Source organism: Oryzias melastigma, linkage group LG3 (assembly GCF_002922805.2).
Source record: "Oryzias melastigma strain HK-1 linkage group LG3, ASM292280v2, whole genome shotgun sequence".
NCBI classification, from domain to species: domain Eukaryota; kingdom Metazoa; phylum Chordata; class Actinopteri; order Beloniformes; family Adrianichthyidae; genus Oryzias; species Oryzias melastigma.
In genome coordinates this window covers 16,169,221-16,189,673 of record NC_050514.1, presented here as the reverse complement: position 1 = coordinate 16,189,673, position 20,453 = coordinate 16,169,221, and the positions used below count along the sequence as shown (strand labels likewise).

At 36.8% G+C, this 20,453-nt stretch overlaps 1 protein-coding gene across 4 annotated transcripts in view; it reads right to left on the bottom strand.

Annotated features, from left to right (window-relative positions):
• syt7b (synaptotagmin VIIb) overlaps nt 1-20,453 on the bottom strand; it is a 106,195-nt gene that overhangs the window by 40,110 nt on the left and 45,632 nt on the right. For 3 of the 4 annotated variants that reach the window (XM_024295508.2, XM_024295510.2, XM_024295509.2), the window contains 3 exons: nt 13,255-13,334; nt 12,530-12,664; nt 6,917-7,117 (listed from right to left, as the gene is read on the bottom strand). In XM_024295508.2, coding sequence (XP_024151276.1) covers nt 6,917-7,117; nt 12,530-12,664; nt 13,255-13,334 — 416 coding nt within the window. The remainder of the gene's footprint in view (nt 1-6,916; nt 7,118-12,529; nt 12,665-13,254; nt 13,335-20,453) is intronic. The other variant, XM_024295512.2, reaches the window with a different exon arrangement.

Sequence of the window (20,453 nt, the reverse complement as noted above, 5' to 3'; positions counted from 1 at the left end):
AAAAAAAAAAAAAAAAAAAACAAGACAGGCATTCAAAAATACAAGCACTGAAGCATGCATGCTTTCCCACATACAGACACTCGATGAAATCACACCATTAGGTTTCTCCTATGGACAGACTTTGATTTGAATCTGTCTTTTTTATGTCAAATATACTCACAAACCACAACAAAGCTTTAGAGTGGCTTAGCAGATTTAAAGGTTGTCAAAATAGAGGTCGAAAAATGTGGGAAATACACTCTTTTTAAGTATCTGTGCATAAGACATTGAGAGCTTGAGTGATCCTAGGCTCCTGCAAAGTTCTTTCATCGCAGACAAGTCCTAGGTGATGATCCATAGAAAGAACAGTACAATATCTCCTCTTTAAAAAAGATAAATCAAAGTATCCCCCCACGGGACCCAGTACAAAAAGATCACAAGACCACAAGAGGCTTGTCTCGAATGGGCTTTGGTCAAGGGAGTGTGCCTGGCAACCCAATCCACAGAAATGGACTCTAAATAATGAGACATAGAACGTCACCTCATTGGGTGGAAAAGAGCCTAAGCTTGAGCCAGGAACAGTAAAGACTGCTCGGCCTTCTTGGAGTCTCTAAGAGGTGTGCTGGAAAGTGCTACAACTGAGGAGGCCAATGTTCTACTGAGAGACCCCAATTTGCACAAGGGCACCAAAATCAATACCTGGAAGATTCCTGATGTGAATCTGAGCAATGTTTTGTTGTTAAACTTCTAGGTCATTCACAGTTTGTCCATAATGAATGCCATGTTGTAGATCAAGGGATCCCTCAGGGCACGTGGCACAGAGACTCCCTCAACAGAAGAGCTTCAGTTATGTTTATTTGGACACTTAGGTGAAGAGAATGGAGTACCCTAAAGAATAACGAACAAGTAGTTGGTAGAAAGACTCAGCAGGCCCAAATCTACTGTTGAAGTCCACTGGGAACATTTGCCTGAGCCTATCTATTGGGTCTTTGACTTCAGTCAGAGTGGGCCATGTTTTCAACACCTGGTTTCAAGGTGTTTGAAGGTGTGATTGTTAGGTCTCTGTTGCATGTTGAAGTGTCAATCGACAACATTGGCGGTAGCTACTGGAAGCAAGGTATACTGTCAAGCCTCAGACCGAGTACTATCAAGTTGGGATCCCTGAGGCAGCAGACGGGTACCAGTAGTTCAAGCAGCATGCAATTGCAGAGGGAAAATATGGGTCTGAATGGAGTTCTGTGAAAAGGGGCTAGTGGTTTGTCTCAAAGAAATTCTTACAAACATTTTGGAACCTGAGGAGGAGGCTAATGCCTTTAGTCTCAACTGAGGGAATTATTGAGAGGTGAAAGGAATACTTTGAGAATCTCCTGAATACTACAGGTGTGTTACCTGCTGAGGAAGCAGAAACTGAGGACACAGAAATGGACCAGTTCATCAACAAAGCTGAAATCACTGAGGTGTTCAAAAAATTCCTCTATGGCAAAGCACCACAAAGTGGATGAGGTCCCCCTTTAGTGCCTCAAGACATGCTGCATAGTGGTAAGAGGCAATGGTCTTGGACCAAAGTGTTGACCATCCATTCTCTGTATGACCACAGCAGGAGTTCAGTTTGTATTGATGACAGGAAGTCAAACCTGTTCTCGATAGAGATGCCCTTTATCACTGGTTCTGTTCATAATTTTTATGGACAGAACTTTTCGACACAGCTAGAAGCTGGAGGGAGTCCAGTCAGATAACAGAGGATTGCAAATCTGCTTTTCACAAACAATGTTCTGATGTCTTTTTTAAACCCAGACCTTGTGTGTACATTTGAGTTTGCAGTGAAGTGTGAAGCAGCTGGGATGAGAATCAGTGCCTCCAAGTCAGAGGCCATAGTTCTCAATTGGAAAAAAAAAAGGTAAAAATAGATAAAAATCCATTCAATCCATTTATCAAAATAAATGTTTGACATGTCTATATTCAAAAATTAAAAGCCTACATTCATTCCTACTCAAGATCAAAAGTTGCAGTGTGATTTTTTTTTTTTTACGTTTTTCAAGCAAAAATTGAATAAAATAAGAAAAAAAAGAGATTAATTAATTATAGTTTAACACCAGAGATGCCAGTGTATAGCAGCATGTGGTGTTTGTTGTTAGACACCTCTACATTTTTATCTACAATTATCTGTTTCAAACATAAGGTAAATGGCAACAGGCCTTTCAGGAAATGTAAGTTGAAACTGGTATAATATTTCTCCTCCTTTCACCTGTTTGCTTGGAGATGTGTACAAACTGCAGAAATCTATGATCCTGTTAAAGCTGCACCTGGGTGTGCTGTTAACATGTGAGATGTGGAAGGACTCGAGTCACAGACTGTAGCACACACAGCTTGTTGAAAGAAAACAATGCATGCTTCAAATCACAGTCTTATACCTCTGCAATTACACCAGCCAATATTTTGTGTTGTGCTGCAAACCTATTTTTGTAAAAAAAAAAAAAAAAAGGAGTCTGAAAAACAGAGTTGCTATAGAGTTCAGTTTTTCAGTGTCAGGAGCAACAAGACCATTTAGTACATCATTTTCTTTATATTTTACCTTTCAATGTTAAAAATTGGAAGACAAAAGTGCAAATCTAAGACAAAATATGGGCAAGTAAACATAGAAAATAGAAGACTCAAAATAAATCAAACCAGAATACACACTTTAAAAGCCTTACAAAATAAAAACGTGTTTAGTTTGTTTTAGTTGCCAATAGCATCGTCAGCTTTGACTCATCAAAACCATAGAGGTTAATATCTCTAGAGATGACATGCAGGCTTTTTACTTTAGTCCAAGATACGTAAAGAGCAACGCCATATTGGAATGGTATAAAAACAATGAAACATGGTTTAGCAGACACAGCAAATTTAAAAAAGAAAAAAACTCTAATAATCTGGAAAACAATTCCCAGGTCATGGTAATAATGTCTTTGTACAAAGTACAAATTGAACTTTTATTGTTCACTTTTTTGACCCAATTTAGATTTAAATTTCTGAATTAGCATGACTTATGACAAACATTTCTATTGGAACACTTGTCACAATTTACTAATATCTAGTACTGGATGCAAATTAGTTCAGTACATTTTGGTTATTTGTGCAGATTATTGTTAATTTTGTGAAGTGTATTGCTTAAAATTAGTTAATCAACTACATTATCAAAATAAGGGAGAGTGAATGTAACTGAAAAAAATTAAATTTCTCTTTACAATGTGGCAGAAATCAGGTGAAATTTGGCACACACATCTTAAAACTGTGAGAATTAAATTAATTCAAGAGCAAATTCACAAAAAAGACACATAAGCATGATGAATGTGCAAACAAAATTGGCTTCTAGGGCATGATCAATATGAAGAACAAATAAAAAGGTCAGCAGACAAAATCTACACTTCACATCATTTTTGGCTTCATGTGATCATAACTGACATAATGATAAATCAATACATCTGGTTGCATTGGCTGACATCTAGGAACCAGTTTTTGTGCTAATACATTTTGCCACCCTATCCAGGGCCATATATCTGACACTTAATGTATTCATTAGAATAAAATATCATCAGCCTTACAGAATTCTTTCTTCACAGCGATTTCCTGGATTGCTGTAACTACTTGTCCTCTCAGGCAGCGCACATCTCTGCTGTCTTCTGCATGTATCTGAGCAGCGGCAGTCATTCATATGCCCAGAGCATGAGCTCTCTTTATCTGCCGAATCCCATTACTGACTTAGAGGGTTATTTTCACATTTCTTCCTGCTTGAAAGTCAATTAAGATTACTATAAACCTTGAATGATTTTGTAATTAATGAAAATTTAGGGGAGGGAAAAACAAGGAGAGTGCAAAAACAGAAAGAAACACCGAGAGTGGGGAGTGAAAGAGAGACAGACGGAGAAGAAGAGAAGAAGTTAATGCCCAAAATAGAAACCAATTCCAGAGGAGAAATGGAAACATAGCCAGACTTAAAAGGAGGAGCGAGAAGTGAACGAGACAGACGAGTGATGGGAGAAACGATTTGTTAAGCTGATAATTAAGATTCAAACTCAAGAAACAAATATTTGTCAAAATTTGAAAATCTCTCTCACAATGCAGCATTGATTGTATATAATACTAAATTAATTAAAATAGGAGAACGGTAGCAGATTATGATAACACATCTTTAGAAAATCATGCAAAGGAAGGGACGAAGAACACAAACAGCTTCACAGATGCTCGACATTTACAATGTAATGTTGGAAAACGTCCTTTTAAATGGTGTGCTCTAAAGATGAACACTATTTGTCAGGGTTTATAAGCTGTTTTGAGGTGATCTCTCCAATGAAAAGAAGAATTTCAATTTTTCCAGATTTTCAGTCCAGTCAAAGGACAAATGTCAAAGCTGAAGGTAGTTATTTTTTGTACTTTCAGATAAACCAGAGCAAGGACACACGGTATGAGTGAGAGCTTCAATAGAAGGGTGACTTCACATGTCAAACTTTTGATTAACATATTTATTTTTTACAAATGAAATATGCCATTTATTTAATCAATTCTGTTTACAAAAGACTCTTAATTACATGGATGTTTTGACCTCACATGTGTAGTTTTCAAAGACCATCAACTATTCAGTGTAAGCAGAATTTATGCTTGGATTTAGACCATGAATGTTCTTCATCTTCAAGTCATAAAATAATTTTTGTAGTCGTATTTTCTTTTACGTATGGTTGATAATTCCAATACTAATTTATTGATACACTCTTTCTTAGTCGGTAGCAATGATAGAAAAAGATTTGATACCTCATTAACTGTTAGTTTGAACTCTGGCAAGCAAACCATTTTCAACAACCTATAATTTGACTCATCCCAGAGGTCAGTGGTTTGCTTTGCACTTGTCTTTAACCACTAGTTAGTGTGACAGCAACACCGTAGATTTATCTGCAAGTGTGTCACAACAACCCATTGATTTTAAAACAAAGAGTAATTACAGCTTTCAGTAGTACGTTTAACATTTCACATTCTTATTGGTCTTTTTTTTCCTTTTGGGGTAAATCTGTTTATTCACAGTTGAAGGTGGACAAAGATTAAGAAAAATAACTTTAAAGGTTCATGCTTTTCATTGGTTCCTTAGATTAAGGACATCACTGTGACACTTTGAGAATTCACTTCCAGTTTTATAAGGAAATATAATACATTTCAATGATCAAACAACCCAGATATGGTAGAAAAAAAATGTAATTTGGTAAATAAATAGGAAAATTGTAAAAAAAAAAAAGTTATATTTTCGCAATCCCTAATGCTTTACAGTTTATGGCTTTTTGTGCTATCATGTAAACAGTGACAGTGCATTTCAAAATAAAATGTCTGAAATAATATTCAGGTATTTTCGTTACTAAAAGCAATAATTTCAGCAATTCTGAAAGTATTTCCAGCAAAAGAATATAAGATTGCTCAGATTATGTTTTACAAAGTTACTCTTGTCTATATATATTGAAAATCTCCAATATCTTAGCAGATGACCTCCAGTGAAGTCTTTTGGACTGCATAACTCGGGCACACAGGAGGACAAAGATAGATTTTGGTCAGTGCCATTCATAAGTGGGACAGGAGGGGAACAAATTACTGAGACCAACAGAGTGGAATTCCCCTATATATGGAAGAATCAAAAATACATATTTCAAACTGTTTTGTTACTGTTATTAACATTAAAACAGCAGTTTTTCTAGCTGAAGTGCAATTAATTTTACTGATGATTTCCTATTTTTTGTCAATAACTATAATGACAACAACAAAAAATTGACCACTTTCACTGAAAAGTCTGTGCACTTGCGTGTAAACGCGTTTTGGACTTCCGCGTACAAAACTCTCACTTTTACGAATTGCCATTCAAGTTTTTACAACAGTTTTCGAGCTTTGTTGAAAAATGCACAGCCATTGAACGTGCTTTGAAAATTAAAACAAGTCGAACTTAGAACAATTAGAGACATGGATTCGGATGGCGTTTTTAATTCACAGAAGTGTAAGCTATTTAAAATTTGATCCCGGAGAAGAAATTATTAATCGTGGTATGTGTCCGGCTGGAATTATATGACACAGAGTCTTGATATTTCGGAATAGAGATGTGAAAGAAAAAGTCTGGAGCAAGATTTATGAGACTGGCACCATTTCGAACCAAGCCTCCTCCATCTGTAGGTGGGGGACATGTGCTAGTATCGGGTAGCAACAGTCCAGTGTGAACACGCTAAATCAGCATTGTGCATTGTTTAGTGTTCTTAATTGCACATCACATGTGTCAACGCAGCTTAAAAAATGGGGAGATTTCTTTATCACGCAACTCAAAAACCTTTCACAGAACATCAAATAACACCAAAATAGTCAATATAAACCTTTTTTCCGTAATTCTCTTTCATTCTCCTTCACTGAAATCATTTTGTCCTGTTTATATGTTTACAAATTATTGCTTAAATTGAGATATGTTCATCCATGTTGCAGAAAAAGGTTTTGTTGGTGTCTTTAGCCTAATAAAACTTTGCTGCTGCTGTTTATGCTCCAGTGCTTCAGAATGAGATGGGATGTTGCTTCAGATGAATAAACATTCATCTTTTAAAGGTCTTCATAGAGTATCAGGCACTTCTGAGCATCTTGTGTAAAGCTAAGTAAATTGCAGACTGCAGAATAACAATGTTACTGTGTGAATGTATTTATCTTCTGCTGCTTGTAAGAGGATGCATCATATTATTTATGAGGATGAAGGTTGTTTATACTAGAGATTCGACTTGTTTTCAGCCTTTCCTGTCGCTTTCATCAGTATATTCTTTTATTTTTGCAAGTGCATGCAAGACATCCATGAATGATACTTTGACAAACTCACTTTTGTGATTTCCACACCATGCTGCTGTTGTGCCCATGGTTGCCCCTCATGCGTTTCCCCAAGTCACCAAGATCAACTCACTTGCCAAACCGCAGGCCTCCGGCATGCATGTGGCTCTGGACCGTCTGCCAGCGCCCAGCCTTGCTGCCGCCAGACACCATGCTTCGAACGCTGTCACTGCGACTCGGCCCCGCTCCTGTACCGGAGCAGGCGCCGCCCCCGCTGTCACTGGCCCCCGGTGAGGGTCCAGCACCGCCCTGCCCACCCTTATCCACTGCCCCACTGGGTGGAAAAGGGCGGTGGGAGTTGCAGACAAAATCACACGGACGAACGGGAAGAAGGATTTAGAGAAGATGTAGAAAAAGAGGGGTAAACGAGAGACAGACGCACAAACGAAGAACCGGAAAGCAGAGGGTGTTAGTCAAATCTGTTAGTTAAACACATTGGATGTGAAATTAAGTGACTTTGAATATGAAAAAGCCCTACTTATGACTTGTTAAATCCCTGTGAACAAGAACTTTTTTATTGTTTCATAAAAATCCATCAAGCCTGGGTTGGGTGTGAATGATGTTTCTGGGTAACTTTTGGCATGGAGGGTACAGTCGTTTCAAATCTACTTTAAATCAAAATAAATCAGTTTGCTTCACTTCACACAGACACAGGAGACTCGAATCATCAAGTTTCTGGCTCTCAGAAGTAAGCAGCACATACGACTAATGACACAGATGCATCATCTTAAGACTTTAAAAATGAAGGCACAAGTGATGAGACTCAGCACTGGTATAAAAAGAAAACCTCCCATATCACAAGCAAATATTTCCTGCAAGTGAAGCAGGTAGTGCAAAAAAAAACCTTTTTTTTCTTTTTGATGAGCTGACTTCTGCTCACCTGGACATCTTTATGGTCACAGAAACCACAACAAACAGAATGCTGACTTCAGCAAACATGTGGGGACGCCACGCAACACAAACCAGTACGACAGGACAACTCGAAGAACATTTGGACAAATAAAAAATATATTTATGACAATATAAGTCTCTACAACACAGCATTTATACAATTTTTTTGTATTTCCTGACAATTTCCTTTCGAAGCCTAAAATTTGTGAATTGAGTTAATTTTCGGTATCATGCAAACTTACTTACTAAGCTCTGAATCAACAGGAGTGCCGACATTTCTGCACTATTGTTGAAAGGTATCCTCATCCTAGTCACGGTTAGCTGTGTCTAAACACTTGACTTGATCACATTTCAGTTACGAGTACCATTATTCTACACATTGCTTTTCAGCTTTCTTTACCATCCACAAATCAATGGAATGATGGGTTTGTTACCAGGATGCCACATTTGCTGGAAAAACAAGCCTTATATGTATACGCCTCGTCCACTCAGCGCTGAAAGACTCACTGCTTTTTGTAGTTTTGCTGCGTTTCTTAGAACGAAACACCAATAAAGTCAAAGTTTTGAGGAAAAATATGTTGTAATCCAACTGTTTAAGACGGAGTTCTTTGAGTTATTTTAACATATGTGTCAAAGTCGAGGCCCGGGGGTCGGATCCAGCCACCCGAGTGATTATATCCCGCCCTCCAGATTATTATTTTTTTTGTTATTAATGGCCCGATGTTACCTTGCAATCATTTTTAATGTGTATAATTTTGACGAAACATATTTTTATGGAGAATAAAATATTGAAAGTTATTTAAGGTTTAAGTTACATTTTTTAAGTTTTAAAATTTAATATAAGTGTGTTCAATAAATATTTATCCTGTTCGGCCCACGACCTAAGGTGTGTTTTGGATTTTGTCCCCCTGTGTGATTGAGTTTGACACCCCAGTTTTAACCTTATAGGTGAGAAAACTGTAACAATGTTTAAATACTTTCACAAATTTACTTTTTTTTCATGTTTTAGGTTTAGTTTTCGCTGAGGGGTGTCGGACCTTTTTGCAAAAAGGGCCAGATATAGTGAGGTGGAAATGTGAGAGGGCCAACTGTTAAGCCTGACTTTCTTTTAACTTTTTTTAATTACATTACATTTAAATAAACGATTTAGTGAACATTTTCTTGCAGTGGCACTCTTTTAATTTCTTCCCATAGAACAAATCACTGTCAACTTCTCAATTCATTTCCATTTAGCTCAACGTAGATAGCATGTCTCAAGAAATCGTACACACAATTTTTAGGGCTGCATATTTTTGATTTTGCTAAAAGAAGCTGTAGGACGTTGGAAATCTGACTCGCTTGTTTTAGCTTGTATTTTACATTAAATAAATGTATCCAACAAAACATCTTTGAAATATCGCAAGACAATTATCAGAACAGCATTTCAAGACCAGATAAGCTGCTCTCACGGACAGAACTTCAGAAGCCAGATTATTATCTGCCTCATAAATGCCACACAAAACCCAAACACTGTTGTCAAAAATATAATGCAGAGAAGGCGAACAAAAACTGTAATCACCGCCACTCACTGAATTTAGCATATTTTCAACTCCACTGCACAGAAAGAGTAATTGATCACCTGGTGGTTCCAAAAGAGCTGAGTGAGTTGTAATTAAAGAGAATAGGAACAAACAGGTTTACTCAATGCCTCAGTGATCGTGCAAAATGCATCTAAATGATGGAGCAGAGATTGATATGAAGCAGGCATTTTAGTATCAATTTAACATTCGGTTGCTCTGTTGCACACCTGAGATAGTATTTCTTTTCAAACAGGGCTAAGGAGGAGAGCTGTCAGAGAGTCTTTTAGAGCTACAGAAGTAAAGACAACAAACACAAAACATGGACAGTTTGAAACAGCAACATGAAAATACAAAGACTACACAGACACACAGAGCAATGCAACTTAATATGAATCTGAAACAATCCACTTTGTTATTGGAATATCTAGCATAGGCTACATATGTTGGGAGTTCGTGGAAATTGAAGCAGAATGTGAAACTATAGCAGCTGATAGTAAAGAATTGAAACAGTAAGAAACAAATCCTTGTTTTCATTGTTGAATTGAGCGATTTTTATTTATTTTTTTGCTACTTCCTTTTCAAACGTGTTATTTTTTGAGGGGAAGTAGCTTTGGAGAATGATCTGTTCAGGGTACACCCTGCTTTCATCCAACCGCTGACCCTGAAAGGGATTCAGTGGGTTCTAAAAATGGATGGATGGAGCTTTGAATAATGTTAAGCTTTTTATACGCCTTGTTTGTCCAGGTTATAATTTAAATTTACTAAAGCCGGAGGTCAGTATAATTCAGATATTCTCAACTGTTTTAATAAACATTTGGTTTGGTTTAATCTTAGTATCTTTTGCATATTTTTTTACATTATTCAGATCTTTTCAAAAAATTGTTTGGCTTTTCTAGTATTTACCTTGTTGTTTATTTATGTTAAGCATTTCAATTAATTCAAGATGCTGCTGGACAGGATTTTATGTCTGATAAAAAATCCTTGAAGATAAAAGTCTACTGTGCTGTCTTGTGGGGTCCAGATGACCCCACTTTTAATGTAAACATACCTAAGATAGCACAAGGGGTAATATGCATTTGTACTGGTAGAATTTAGCTCTGATCACTAGGCTAAGAGCTTGTTTTTTTCCCTTTAATCATTATTTAAAATGTATTTTATTTATTTATTTAGCCAATTAGACCATTGGAGGTATTATAGCCACATAGGTGAACTCACTAGGTTTAAAAAAAACACAAAAGACTAATAAATGAAACTAAAAACATTTTTAAAACACCAATTTGTATTTTTTTTCCGTGAGATCAACAAACTATTTGCTTAAAGGAAAAAAAGCATTATATTTAAATAATTATGACTACTAGTAGTTAAAAATAAACTGGTAATTTAGTTGAGGTTCAGGCTTTACACTGATTTGTAGCACTGTTTTTATTTCTTTCTCTGCATTTTTATATCATTTTACTTTAATGAATTCGTTGCACTAATGCAGTGGAGGTAAATTGGGTAAAGTTCTTTCTAAAGTTTTCTATTGTTTATATAATGTTGCACTGTGTACATGTGTTAATTAAATGCTGACTCTGAAACAACACATAGGTCTGTTTATTATTTTCCAGCATCATTTTAATAAAATGTAAGGCATAAATCGTATTAATGAAAAAATAAATGCTTTCTCTTATATTAAAGCCATCATTATAGTACGTCTTAGTGGAAGGTCATAACTTGTTGATTTGGTGCCTTCAGAGGTGTTGAATGATTGAGTTTAATATTTGTATTAGTTCATGGTTATGTGAACTCGAGCTTTTTGCGGTCTTTATGTTAAAATTATCTATTTGACATAGCTCTATATTTACTTAAAATAGTGATGCTCATCCAACCTTCGTTGGTTCAAAAAGGCAAATAAGCACACTCACTCTCTAATGTCAAGATGTTCATTTAAACTAAACCGCTAAAAGGGAACATTTAAAAAAAAAAGTCAACGAGAGTCAAAGCTCTGCAGAGCATTCACTGCCTTAGATTTCCTGATTAAGTCAAGTTTGTTGCAATTTTCTGAGAAGTAGATTTGAACACTTGGTGCTAAGAGGCTACATAAGTGAACAAAATGTTCATGCAAAACACTGACATTTCTTAGGACTGTCTCCATGGTAACCCAACACAAGCTACAGGTGAGAGGCAATGAAGGTCTCATGAGGTTAGGAGCACTGAAGCCATTGCATTGTCTGGATTTTTTTTTTCTGCAGTGAGAATATAAAATGTTTTTCTCACCATTTATTATTCCTTGTATGAAATATTGCCAAAATAACAAGACCAGGATAATGTAACTGGTATTATAATTCTCAGGAACTCTTTTACTTTTTTTTTGTATGACTATTTGTTTTGTTTTTTTAGATAAAATCAGCAAAAAACCCATCATGGGAAAAATGTAACAGCAGTTGTCAAAACAGCAACAATAGGGAATGGATCTGCACATCTTTATTTGGTGCTTCTTGGCAAGCATACTAAACAGCACCAGAATGTGGACATGCAGAAACATGAGGATTACCGGGACGGAGAGGAGACCTCAGCAAAACATGTGTCCAAACTGAGGATTTTCCGCTCCACTTTAGGCCATTAATGTGACCTTTTAACTGGAGAAAGAGGTATTGATTGACCTTTCCGTTTGATTTGAACAACTTTTGAGTTATTTGTAACACACAAAAAGCAAAACAAGTGGTAGGGCAAAACTATTCGGTGCTCTTTAAGCAATTCCTTATAATTTGTGTTAAACAAGCTCCCACATTCAGCTATCTAAATTTGAAGAAATATTGCAATTATTTAAATGACCACTAGGAGCTGGTTTCAGAAGAAAACAATTTACTATTGATTCCTACATTAAAAGGTCCAAAACTAAATCTTTTAGGATTCTGTAACTGTTGATGTATAAGAGTATTTTCCGTTTATTTGGTTGTTGGTTTTTCCTGGGTTGTAGATGTGTACTAGAACTCATAGTTGTACATATTTTTGGTGGATTTCTTTTTTGATCTGTGATGGATCCCAGGATTGACTCAACTTACCCACCACCAACAAACATACACACAACTGCACATTATTATTGTTGAGTTATGCAGCATAAACTCCAGTCAAATGGCTGCATCACCTTAGGCTTCATTTTCACCCCTCAGAGACCCATGAGTGATGTCAGAGTTTAGCAGCCCACTTAAATATATTTTTGGTCTCGAGTACAGGTCTTCATGATCAAGACTTACTTTGGTGTTAGACGAGGATCTCCATAGGGAGCGTAGGGAGACATGTTTAGGAGAAACTCTTTGGGTGGATAGGAGCTCCACCTCTGCTGCACATTGCTGCTGTCGTTGTTATTCCAGAAGTCTCTGTCTAGATCACTGCAGACAGAAAAGAGAGGAGAATGGAAGAAAAAATCAGTTATATAAAAAATATTTTAGAAAAAAAACACCACATATAAGCAAAGGTCGGTCAAAAGTTTAGTAAAAGTAGGAGTGTAAAAATTAATCAATGAATTGATCAATTTATTTTCCTACAATCCAACCAGAATCAAATAAAATTTACCAATACCGGTTGATTTTTTTTTTTTTTTTTTTCTAAAGATGTCTTGGATTGATTTTAGATTTAGATTTTAGATCCATGTATTCATTCTAAAATTGAAACAAAGACTTTATATGATGAACTCAAGATATATGGAAGTTTATATTTTTTGTTTATTTGTAATAACTGCCAATCTTTACCATGCAAATAAAAGTATTTTTTTCATATTTTGCTATTCAATACATTACCCTCTTTGAAAGATGAAAAGGGTTTCTTTAGAACATTATTTTAGAGGAATAACTGAAAATGGACATTTCACGGGGAGCTTCAGCATTACCTTTGTAATCAAAGAGAATGTTAAAATGTGATAGTATCACCACATCATACATCATTTCCATGCAACTCCATTTACTCCCTCCCTGACACTTACTTGATGGCTTTATTTTCCCCTCGGCCTCTCGGCGAATCTGGAGAGCCGGCAGCTTCCACCCCTGGCTTATTCCTCATGCCCTACAAAGACACAAAGTAAAATTAAAGCGAGAGAACCAAGGGGGACAGAAACCTTAGAGGCAACGGCTGATCCAAAAAGCATTTTTGCTGCTGGAGTGTTTGCTATATGCATGCTTCAGAGGAGCATCAGGTTCCATCACAAAGAGTGACTTGGTTTGATGCCAACATAACAGCTGGCTGCTGAGGATCAAATAAAACAAAGGATAGCTTTACTACAATGCGATGCTAATAAAACGCACTCGTGCCTGAATATGCAAACAAAATAACAGACAATGTAGATAATGCATAAAACTTTGTAAAATGAGCTGTGTGAATGCAACAAATTAAAAAGAAGCAATGCATTCTGGAAACTTTTAATAGCTATCATTATATGGTTTGATGCACATTGTGCAGGGCTGTCTGATCCTCAGAGCTAAAACTGTGTTTTGATAGCAGAGAAATTGGTTACTTTCAAATTAGCAGGCTAGCAGAGAAGCAATTGTTTGAATTCATCATCTTTTAGAATTAATGAACACAAGCAATAACGCACTTAATATTGGAGACTGCCTAATAGTGTACCACGCATTATATTCAATGCATCAGTGTCGTCGATCAGAAAAGCAGCTGAATTTAAAGTTGGGGTACCATGCAGAAGGCCTACACTCACTATAAATAAAAAAGTAGAACCAAAAAGCCTGTTTTCATTTTTAAAGGGAAGCAGAACTTTCAAGACTAAATATGATTATTTATTGCAAAACATGAAATGTCTAACTTTGCCGTGTCAGCAGAACCTCATCAGCTCCACTCCAATCATCTTCTGATCTATGTTAAGTGCTCCCAGAGATCTTTTAATTACGATTATGCCATTTTTGGCCAAAATCAAAAAGCCTTTGTTGTTTTCTACAGAGCAGCAGGAGTTCATCAGAAATTTGCCTCTGAATTGTGGACTGTCTGTGCAGAAATAAGCCTCCACTGATATCCCAACATCCCTTTGTTTACACTCTCTCCCACTATCTTACATGTCCCTGCAACTCCAAGCTAACATTAGCAGTGCTGCAAAAATGGTGAGCTATACTATGTGTAGCTAACCAGTTGTTCAGTTTTGAGCCAGATATCAGCTCAGATGAGGAGACAATGACGTACATGCATCTATTTCTCAGCAAGTGGATGCATCAGAATGAAGTGGAACAAGGAGACTTTGAATAAAGAAATACTCAGAAATCCCATTTTAAGTTTAAATTCTTTTATGTGGGTCCCCCATCATTACAAAAATACTACAAGAACATGTTAAAAACAATAAAAATGCCATTTTCAGTGGAGTGGATCTTTTAGGCTTAGTAGCAACTTCTCTCACAGCTGGATCCAGGGCAAAAACCAAGGAAACCTATCAGTTATGGGGCAAGGAGGTGGCCTGCACTAAATATCAATGTTGTAGATCACTCTGTGAGAACGTAGAGGGAAACTGTTCTTGCATATTTTTTTTTTTCCTGTGGCATGCTGCATGCAACAGGACAAGCAACAAGCAAAGATAAAGTCAGTGTGACATAGTTGAGACATGCCGTACAGGTTTTTTTTATTTTTTAGCCCCCCAAATTATGCGTAGACACAAGCATTTATGTGTCACATGCACACTCTGTGCATGAGGGGTCAGAATGGGGGCAGTACTTACACCCTACTGACAACTAGGGTGCAGCATAAGGTTACTGTAAAACAGCTTTACCTGTATGTCATGAGTGCAAGCAACTTACATTCACTGTGCAAATACTTAACAAAACACTTACCACACGCACGAAAATCATATGCTTCATATTCTATGGCGTCCCTTAAGATGGCCTCGAGCCTAAAGGGGACTGCAAGGCACACCTGTACCCCCCTTAAGATGCAGCCACTCCTCTCTACAACCCTCCAGAGGCCCGGACAACCCAAAAACCCACAGCACCCTACTGGTCAACCCCCAGTAAAGGTGCCTGTGACTAAGACTTTAATGAACTCTTTTCACTCTAGCTATCAGCTTGCACGTGATATTTTCTATTATAACTTCACAGGGAAGAAATGAAGAGCACCCATGTCATTAAAGCAGGGGCGGGCAAACCTTTTGACTCATGGGCCACAAAGGGTTCTAAAATTTGACAGAATTGCAAGACAAGGAGCAGATGTGTGGCACATTTTGGTAATTCCCCACATAATAAGAGAAAAAAAAATACCATATAATCTGGACGAAAACATAATTTAGACTTAACTGAAAATAAATATATGTAATTTGAGTTCTGTTTGGACTTTTGGAGAGTCAAAACTGTGGTTTTTGTTCTGATTTTACTTCCAATTGCACCAATGGGTTGATGTCCATAAGACAAAAATACAAATTTAGAGAAATCCTGTGTTCATGTGCTCCTTCAATTCTCAGAAAAATGCCCATCCAACACACATGAATGTCAAAAAAACAACAAATGTTCCAGCACCACATGAAGAAAAGTCAATGGATCTGTAGTGCATCCTCGATGGGGACACACCAGAATTACAGGCAAAAATAAGGATTTTAATTATAATTTATTTTAGTTTGGCGGGCCAGATTACATAGTTTGATGGGCCACATATGGCCCCCAGGCTGTTGTTTGCCCACCCTTGAGTTAAAGGGTTTGTCAAATAAACAATTTTCAAAACTTCTGTTTAGGAAAACCATCAGCTAACAAACCAGGTGAGCTAAACAAAGAATAAAAAAAACGTAAGAATTTTTTTTTTTAAAGTGTAAGGTAAACATACTAAAAAGAATGCTTGAAATGTAAACTTTAAACAAAGCTAACATGATAAAAAGCAAAAATTCTTGTCATTACATCAAACACATAATCTCTTATTCATCATGGGACTGGGTTATATATTCTCAAAATCTCGAGCTGCTAACAAGCAAGATTTTATAATTATGCCAATAATGTTTTCAATTTAACACAAGGAAGTATCAAGATTGGGCTCAAAACTCATAGAAGAAATTCAGCTACATTACCATATGGTGCTGCTATTAATCATTTGCCTCATCAACTTGAAATTTTAATTATACACTGTGACACTTTTTACTAATGTTTTACTGTAAAGTAATACTCCACAAGCAAGAACCCATTATGTTCAAGCTTGTAACATGGTAATCAGATACAGACATACTGTATGCCAAAGTTCCAGAGTGTCACACATTTGGTTGTGTTGTCCTTTCCAGATTAACTTATAATGCAAAGACAAAACATGAACCCTAAACCTGAGGGCAAATAATCTCTATTTAAATAAAACAGTTTTAGCATTCCTCAGTTGACTCTGCTTTTGGGTCAAATCAAGATGTCGAGTCATAAACCAAAGATAATGTTGCCATAACAATCTGTAAAATATTCAGCCTCCATTGAGGTGTTTTTAGTGGAAAACAACATGTCTGCTAATCCACAGGGATCAGTGCCCAGCAGCTCCATGCTCCCTGGAAAAATCAACATCATATATATTATTCAAATCAGCTCAGAAGGTTGTCAAGTAATTTAGAGTGACAGCTGACAGCAGTCATTTAAAGGGCTGATAATATTTCTGCATTTATTAATTCTCACACCTTTGAAAAGAGCATTTGATGTGTCCTTTAAAAAAACAACAGCATGTCTTTGATAAATAACTTGAATTTCTTGATGTCTGACATATGTTTGACAGGATTTAACAGTTTATTATTCAGATGCGTGTAATTCACCTTTCTGTCAGGGTTCAGACCTCACCATAGCACTGAAACTGCGCTGGTTAGAGTTACTAACATCGTTTACAGCATCTTACTCCAGAGACTAGAGCATGACATAGGGATCCGAGGATCTGCCCTCCAGTGGTGAGTCCCATTTATCTGATAGATACCAGTTTGTTAATCTAAATGTACAGTCCTCTTGTTGTACTTGAGTTAGCTACGGAGTCCCTCAGGACTCAATTCTAGGGCCCATCCTGTTCATGCTTTACATGCTGCCCTTAGGAAACATAATCAGGAAACACAGCATTAATTTTCACTGTTACTGCCACTGTTTTATTTGTACATTTGGAATGCTTTTTCTGTTTCTCTTTTCTTTGGGTTTCTGGAAGTGGAAGTTTCTTTGTCTTTCCATTTTTTTCCACTTCCTGTTTGCAGATTGGTGCCCAAATTGTTCGGCGCTGCTGATTGGATGAGGGCCTCCAGCATCAGCATACAAATAATATCACATCATCCGTTAGGAGTTTTTCGTTACTGGGAAGGGGGGTCTAAGGGCAGGGATAACCACTTTTATTTAGTCAGTTTAGTTTAGTAATTAGCTATTGTTTATATTTAATGACCAACCCTCTGCTTCTGTAAAATTACAGGCATGCAGCCCAATGAGGCAACTGTTTTTGTGATTTTGGGCTACATCAATAAAATGGAATTGAAAAAGTGGAAGAGGAGCTTAACTCGACATGCATATTAAGAAAAGCTGCTTTTTTAAAATCCTTTAACACACGAGGCGTCGCTCAAACACAACATTTTTAGCATACTGTAACTCTTCAACCATTAACACGATAATTGTAATTCCAGCAGAATCTGATAGAATTCCGTTGATTGTGTTGACAATTAAATGAAAGCACATAAACACTACAGGTCTTGTGTTAAAGGGTTAATAGCTTAAGGCTTTAGTTTACTAGCAGAGCCCTATTGCTAATTCCAGTCATCACAACCTATTTGGTTGACTGAAGATTTTTTTTTAAAAAAGGCATTAGTCTGATGCCAAGATTCAATAAAAACCTGTTTGATCAATTATTTATCTGTGAAGTGTGTAGTTTTTAGGTCCTGTAATAAAAATATGTAAAATGTGTTACTTGCACACACACATCATGAAAAACACAGAGGTCACGGAAATATTTCAAATAATCTTTAAAAGTGCAAGATGAATGCAATTTCAAAATATAATATACGAAAGTTTTGAGGGAAATCTGAAAGTGTACCACATGAAGAGTTATTTATGAAGCTTCATGCATATTTAAAGGCTGTCTGAGAAAGCAAGTAACAGATGCTCTGAGATGTAGTTGAAGAGGATTAATAGCTCCCTGGTTTGTTGTGTTTAAAGGGACATATAAAGAAGACACTTGCTCACTCAGAGTAAACCCAAATCACAGATTCAACAAAACCACTTTATTTGTCTATATTTTGCCAGTTTTCTCATAAAAAATAAATAAATGCTGCATTTTTGATTTTTTTTTCAGATGTCGGTTCAAAACTCTAATATCAATCTGTTTTTCAAGAACATTATTAGGCTCTGGATACTTTTAGACTAAGAACTGACCACTATATTGGTCCAAATTTTAGGTGGCCTACTTATGTGTCCATCTTTAACCCTAGAGCACTATCGCTGGGTGATTTCAATACGTTGCTGAGTGTCATGGTTCCCTGGGTAAAGTTTCACATGTCCCAGGAATGGGTGGACCAAATTCCAAGTCTCCAGAATCATTTTTTTGTAGTTTTTTTTTTTTTTTCTCAAATTCTTAATTTTTCTGTAATTTTCAAGCATGTTTTTATGATCTTCCTATGTTTTTATTTTCCATTTTATTACATAAACCAAAGTTAAAAAAAAAAAAAAAACAGAAATGTATCATGTGTTGTCATGTCTATTTTTTAAGAGAAAAACTTTTATTGGGTATATTTAAAAATTACCCAGCAAAAGTGATGGTGTAACTTTTTATAACCAAAGTGTTCTGGAGTTAATGCATCCTCAGTGCACTCTACTATTTATCATGCCACACCTCGTATACCAGCACAAACGATTTCAATGGAGAGCCTCAGGGCGCTGTCTTGAGTTCTACCTAAATACACCCACTGAAGGGACCGAGAGAGGGATAGACTTCGAACAATCAAAAACATACCATCAGGAGCAGCTCATCTATCATTCACCAGAATCATAAAATCTTCAAGCGGCTGGTGAGGAAAGGTGAAGAGAGCACAACACGGTGCGAGTGGAGGAGGATGTGAGAAACAGAAGGGCTGATCGGGAGAAACAGGAGCAACTGAGTGGCACACGGAGTGGAGGGGGAAGTGAGAAGCACAAAGAGACAGGATATAGAAGGCTTGAGAGAGAATGTGGAATTATGAAGCCGAGCGGAGGATGATAGAGATGCCACAGGAGATGAAGTGCACAGACAATGACGCCTCGTTCAGAAACGGCGTGGCCCCCCAAAGTGGCGCTATCGTTGCCTTTGTCACAAATCTGGATGTTAAACACCAGCCAGCAGCATCTTCCTCCTCTCCTCTCTGACTGTGTGCTTCTGTGGCTGCTCACTCTCCTCTCCTTTCATCCTCCATGATACAACTTACATTAGGAGGCCAGTCTGATTTACATCTGCTTAAGCTTTAATATAAACTCCTACCTTACTGCAAAGCCAAAATATCTAACAATTGGTTTACACATTTTAGTGACTCAGTCAGAATAACACAGGAACACAATGTACTCCAGTTCCCAAATATTCCGATAGTGCACATGTTGATTCATGATATTGTAAAATCAATGCTGATTTCGCTTTTTATTCTCTCTTGTGACCTTGAGATCCTTTAGAGGACAAAAAAATAAATTGCTAAAAATAAATCCAATTTGTGTTGTATTATGAATTATAAATGAAAAGGGAAACACGCTCTTATCACTTTCATGTCTTTGAGACACTCTGGGAAAATAGAGTCTTATTGTCAACACTCCTCTCTTTACCTTCTGGCTTGGTCAGTGGTAGATCAGATCAGCTGGATGGCTCATGATAATCAATTTGGCTGCGTGGGCAAAGCGCCAGAGGTGAGAAGCTACACTCCTCACTGAAACTGTCTGTTGCATTTCAGGGATAATTACGTTTGCTGCAAAAGATTCATGGGTTGTATGAACTCACAAGGTTCAAGCTTAAAAAAAACGGTCCACATTTTTGTGAATACTTGGCAAAGGTTGCATTTAAGTGCAGCTTTTTAAATTGCATTTTATGTTCTATGCCCCCAGTTTGGGGAAAAATGTTAAAACAGAATGTTTTATTTCTTCAAACGTAGTTAAAGACTTTCTACCATGAAAATGTGTCAAACAAAAGACAGACTAATGCACACAAGATTTCCATTCCAAATACAGTAAAAAACGCAACGTTCTCGTATTTTCTGGGTTTTCT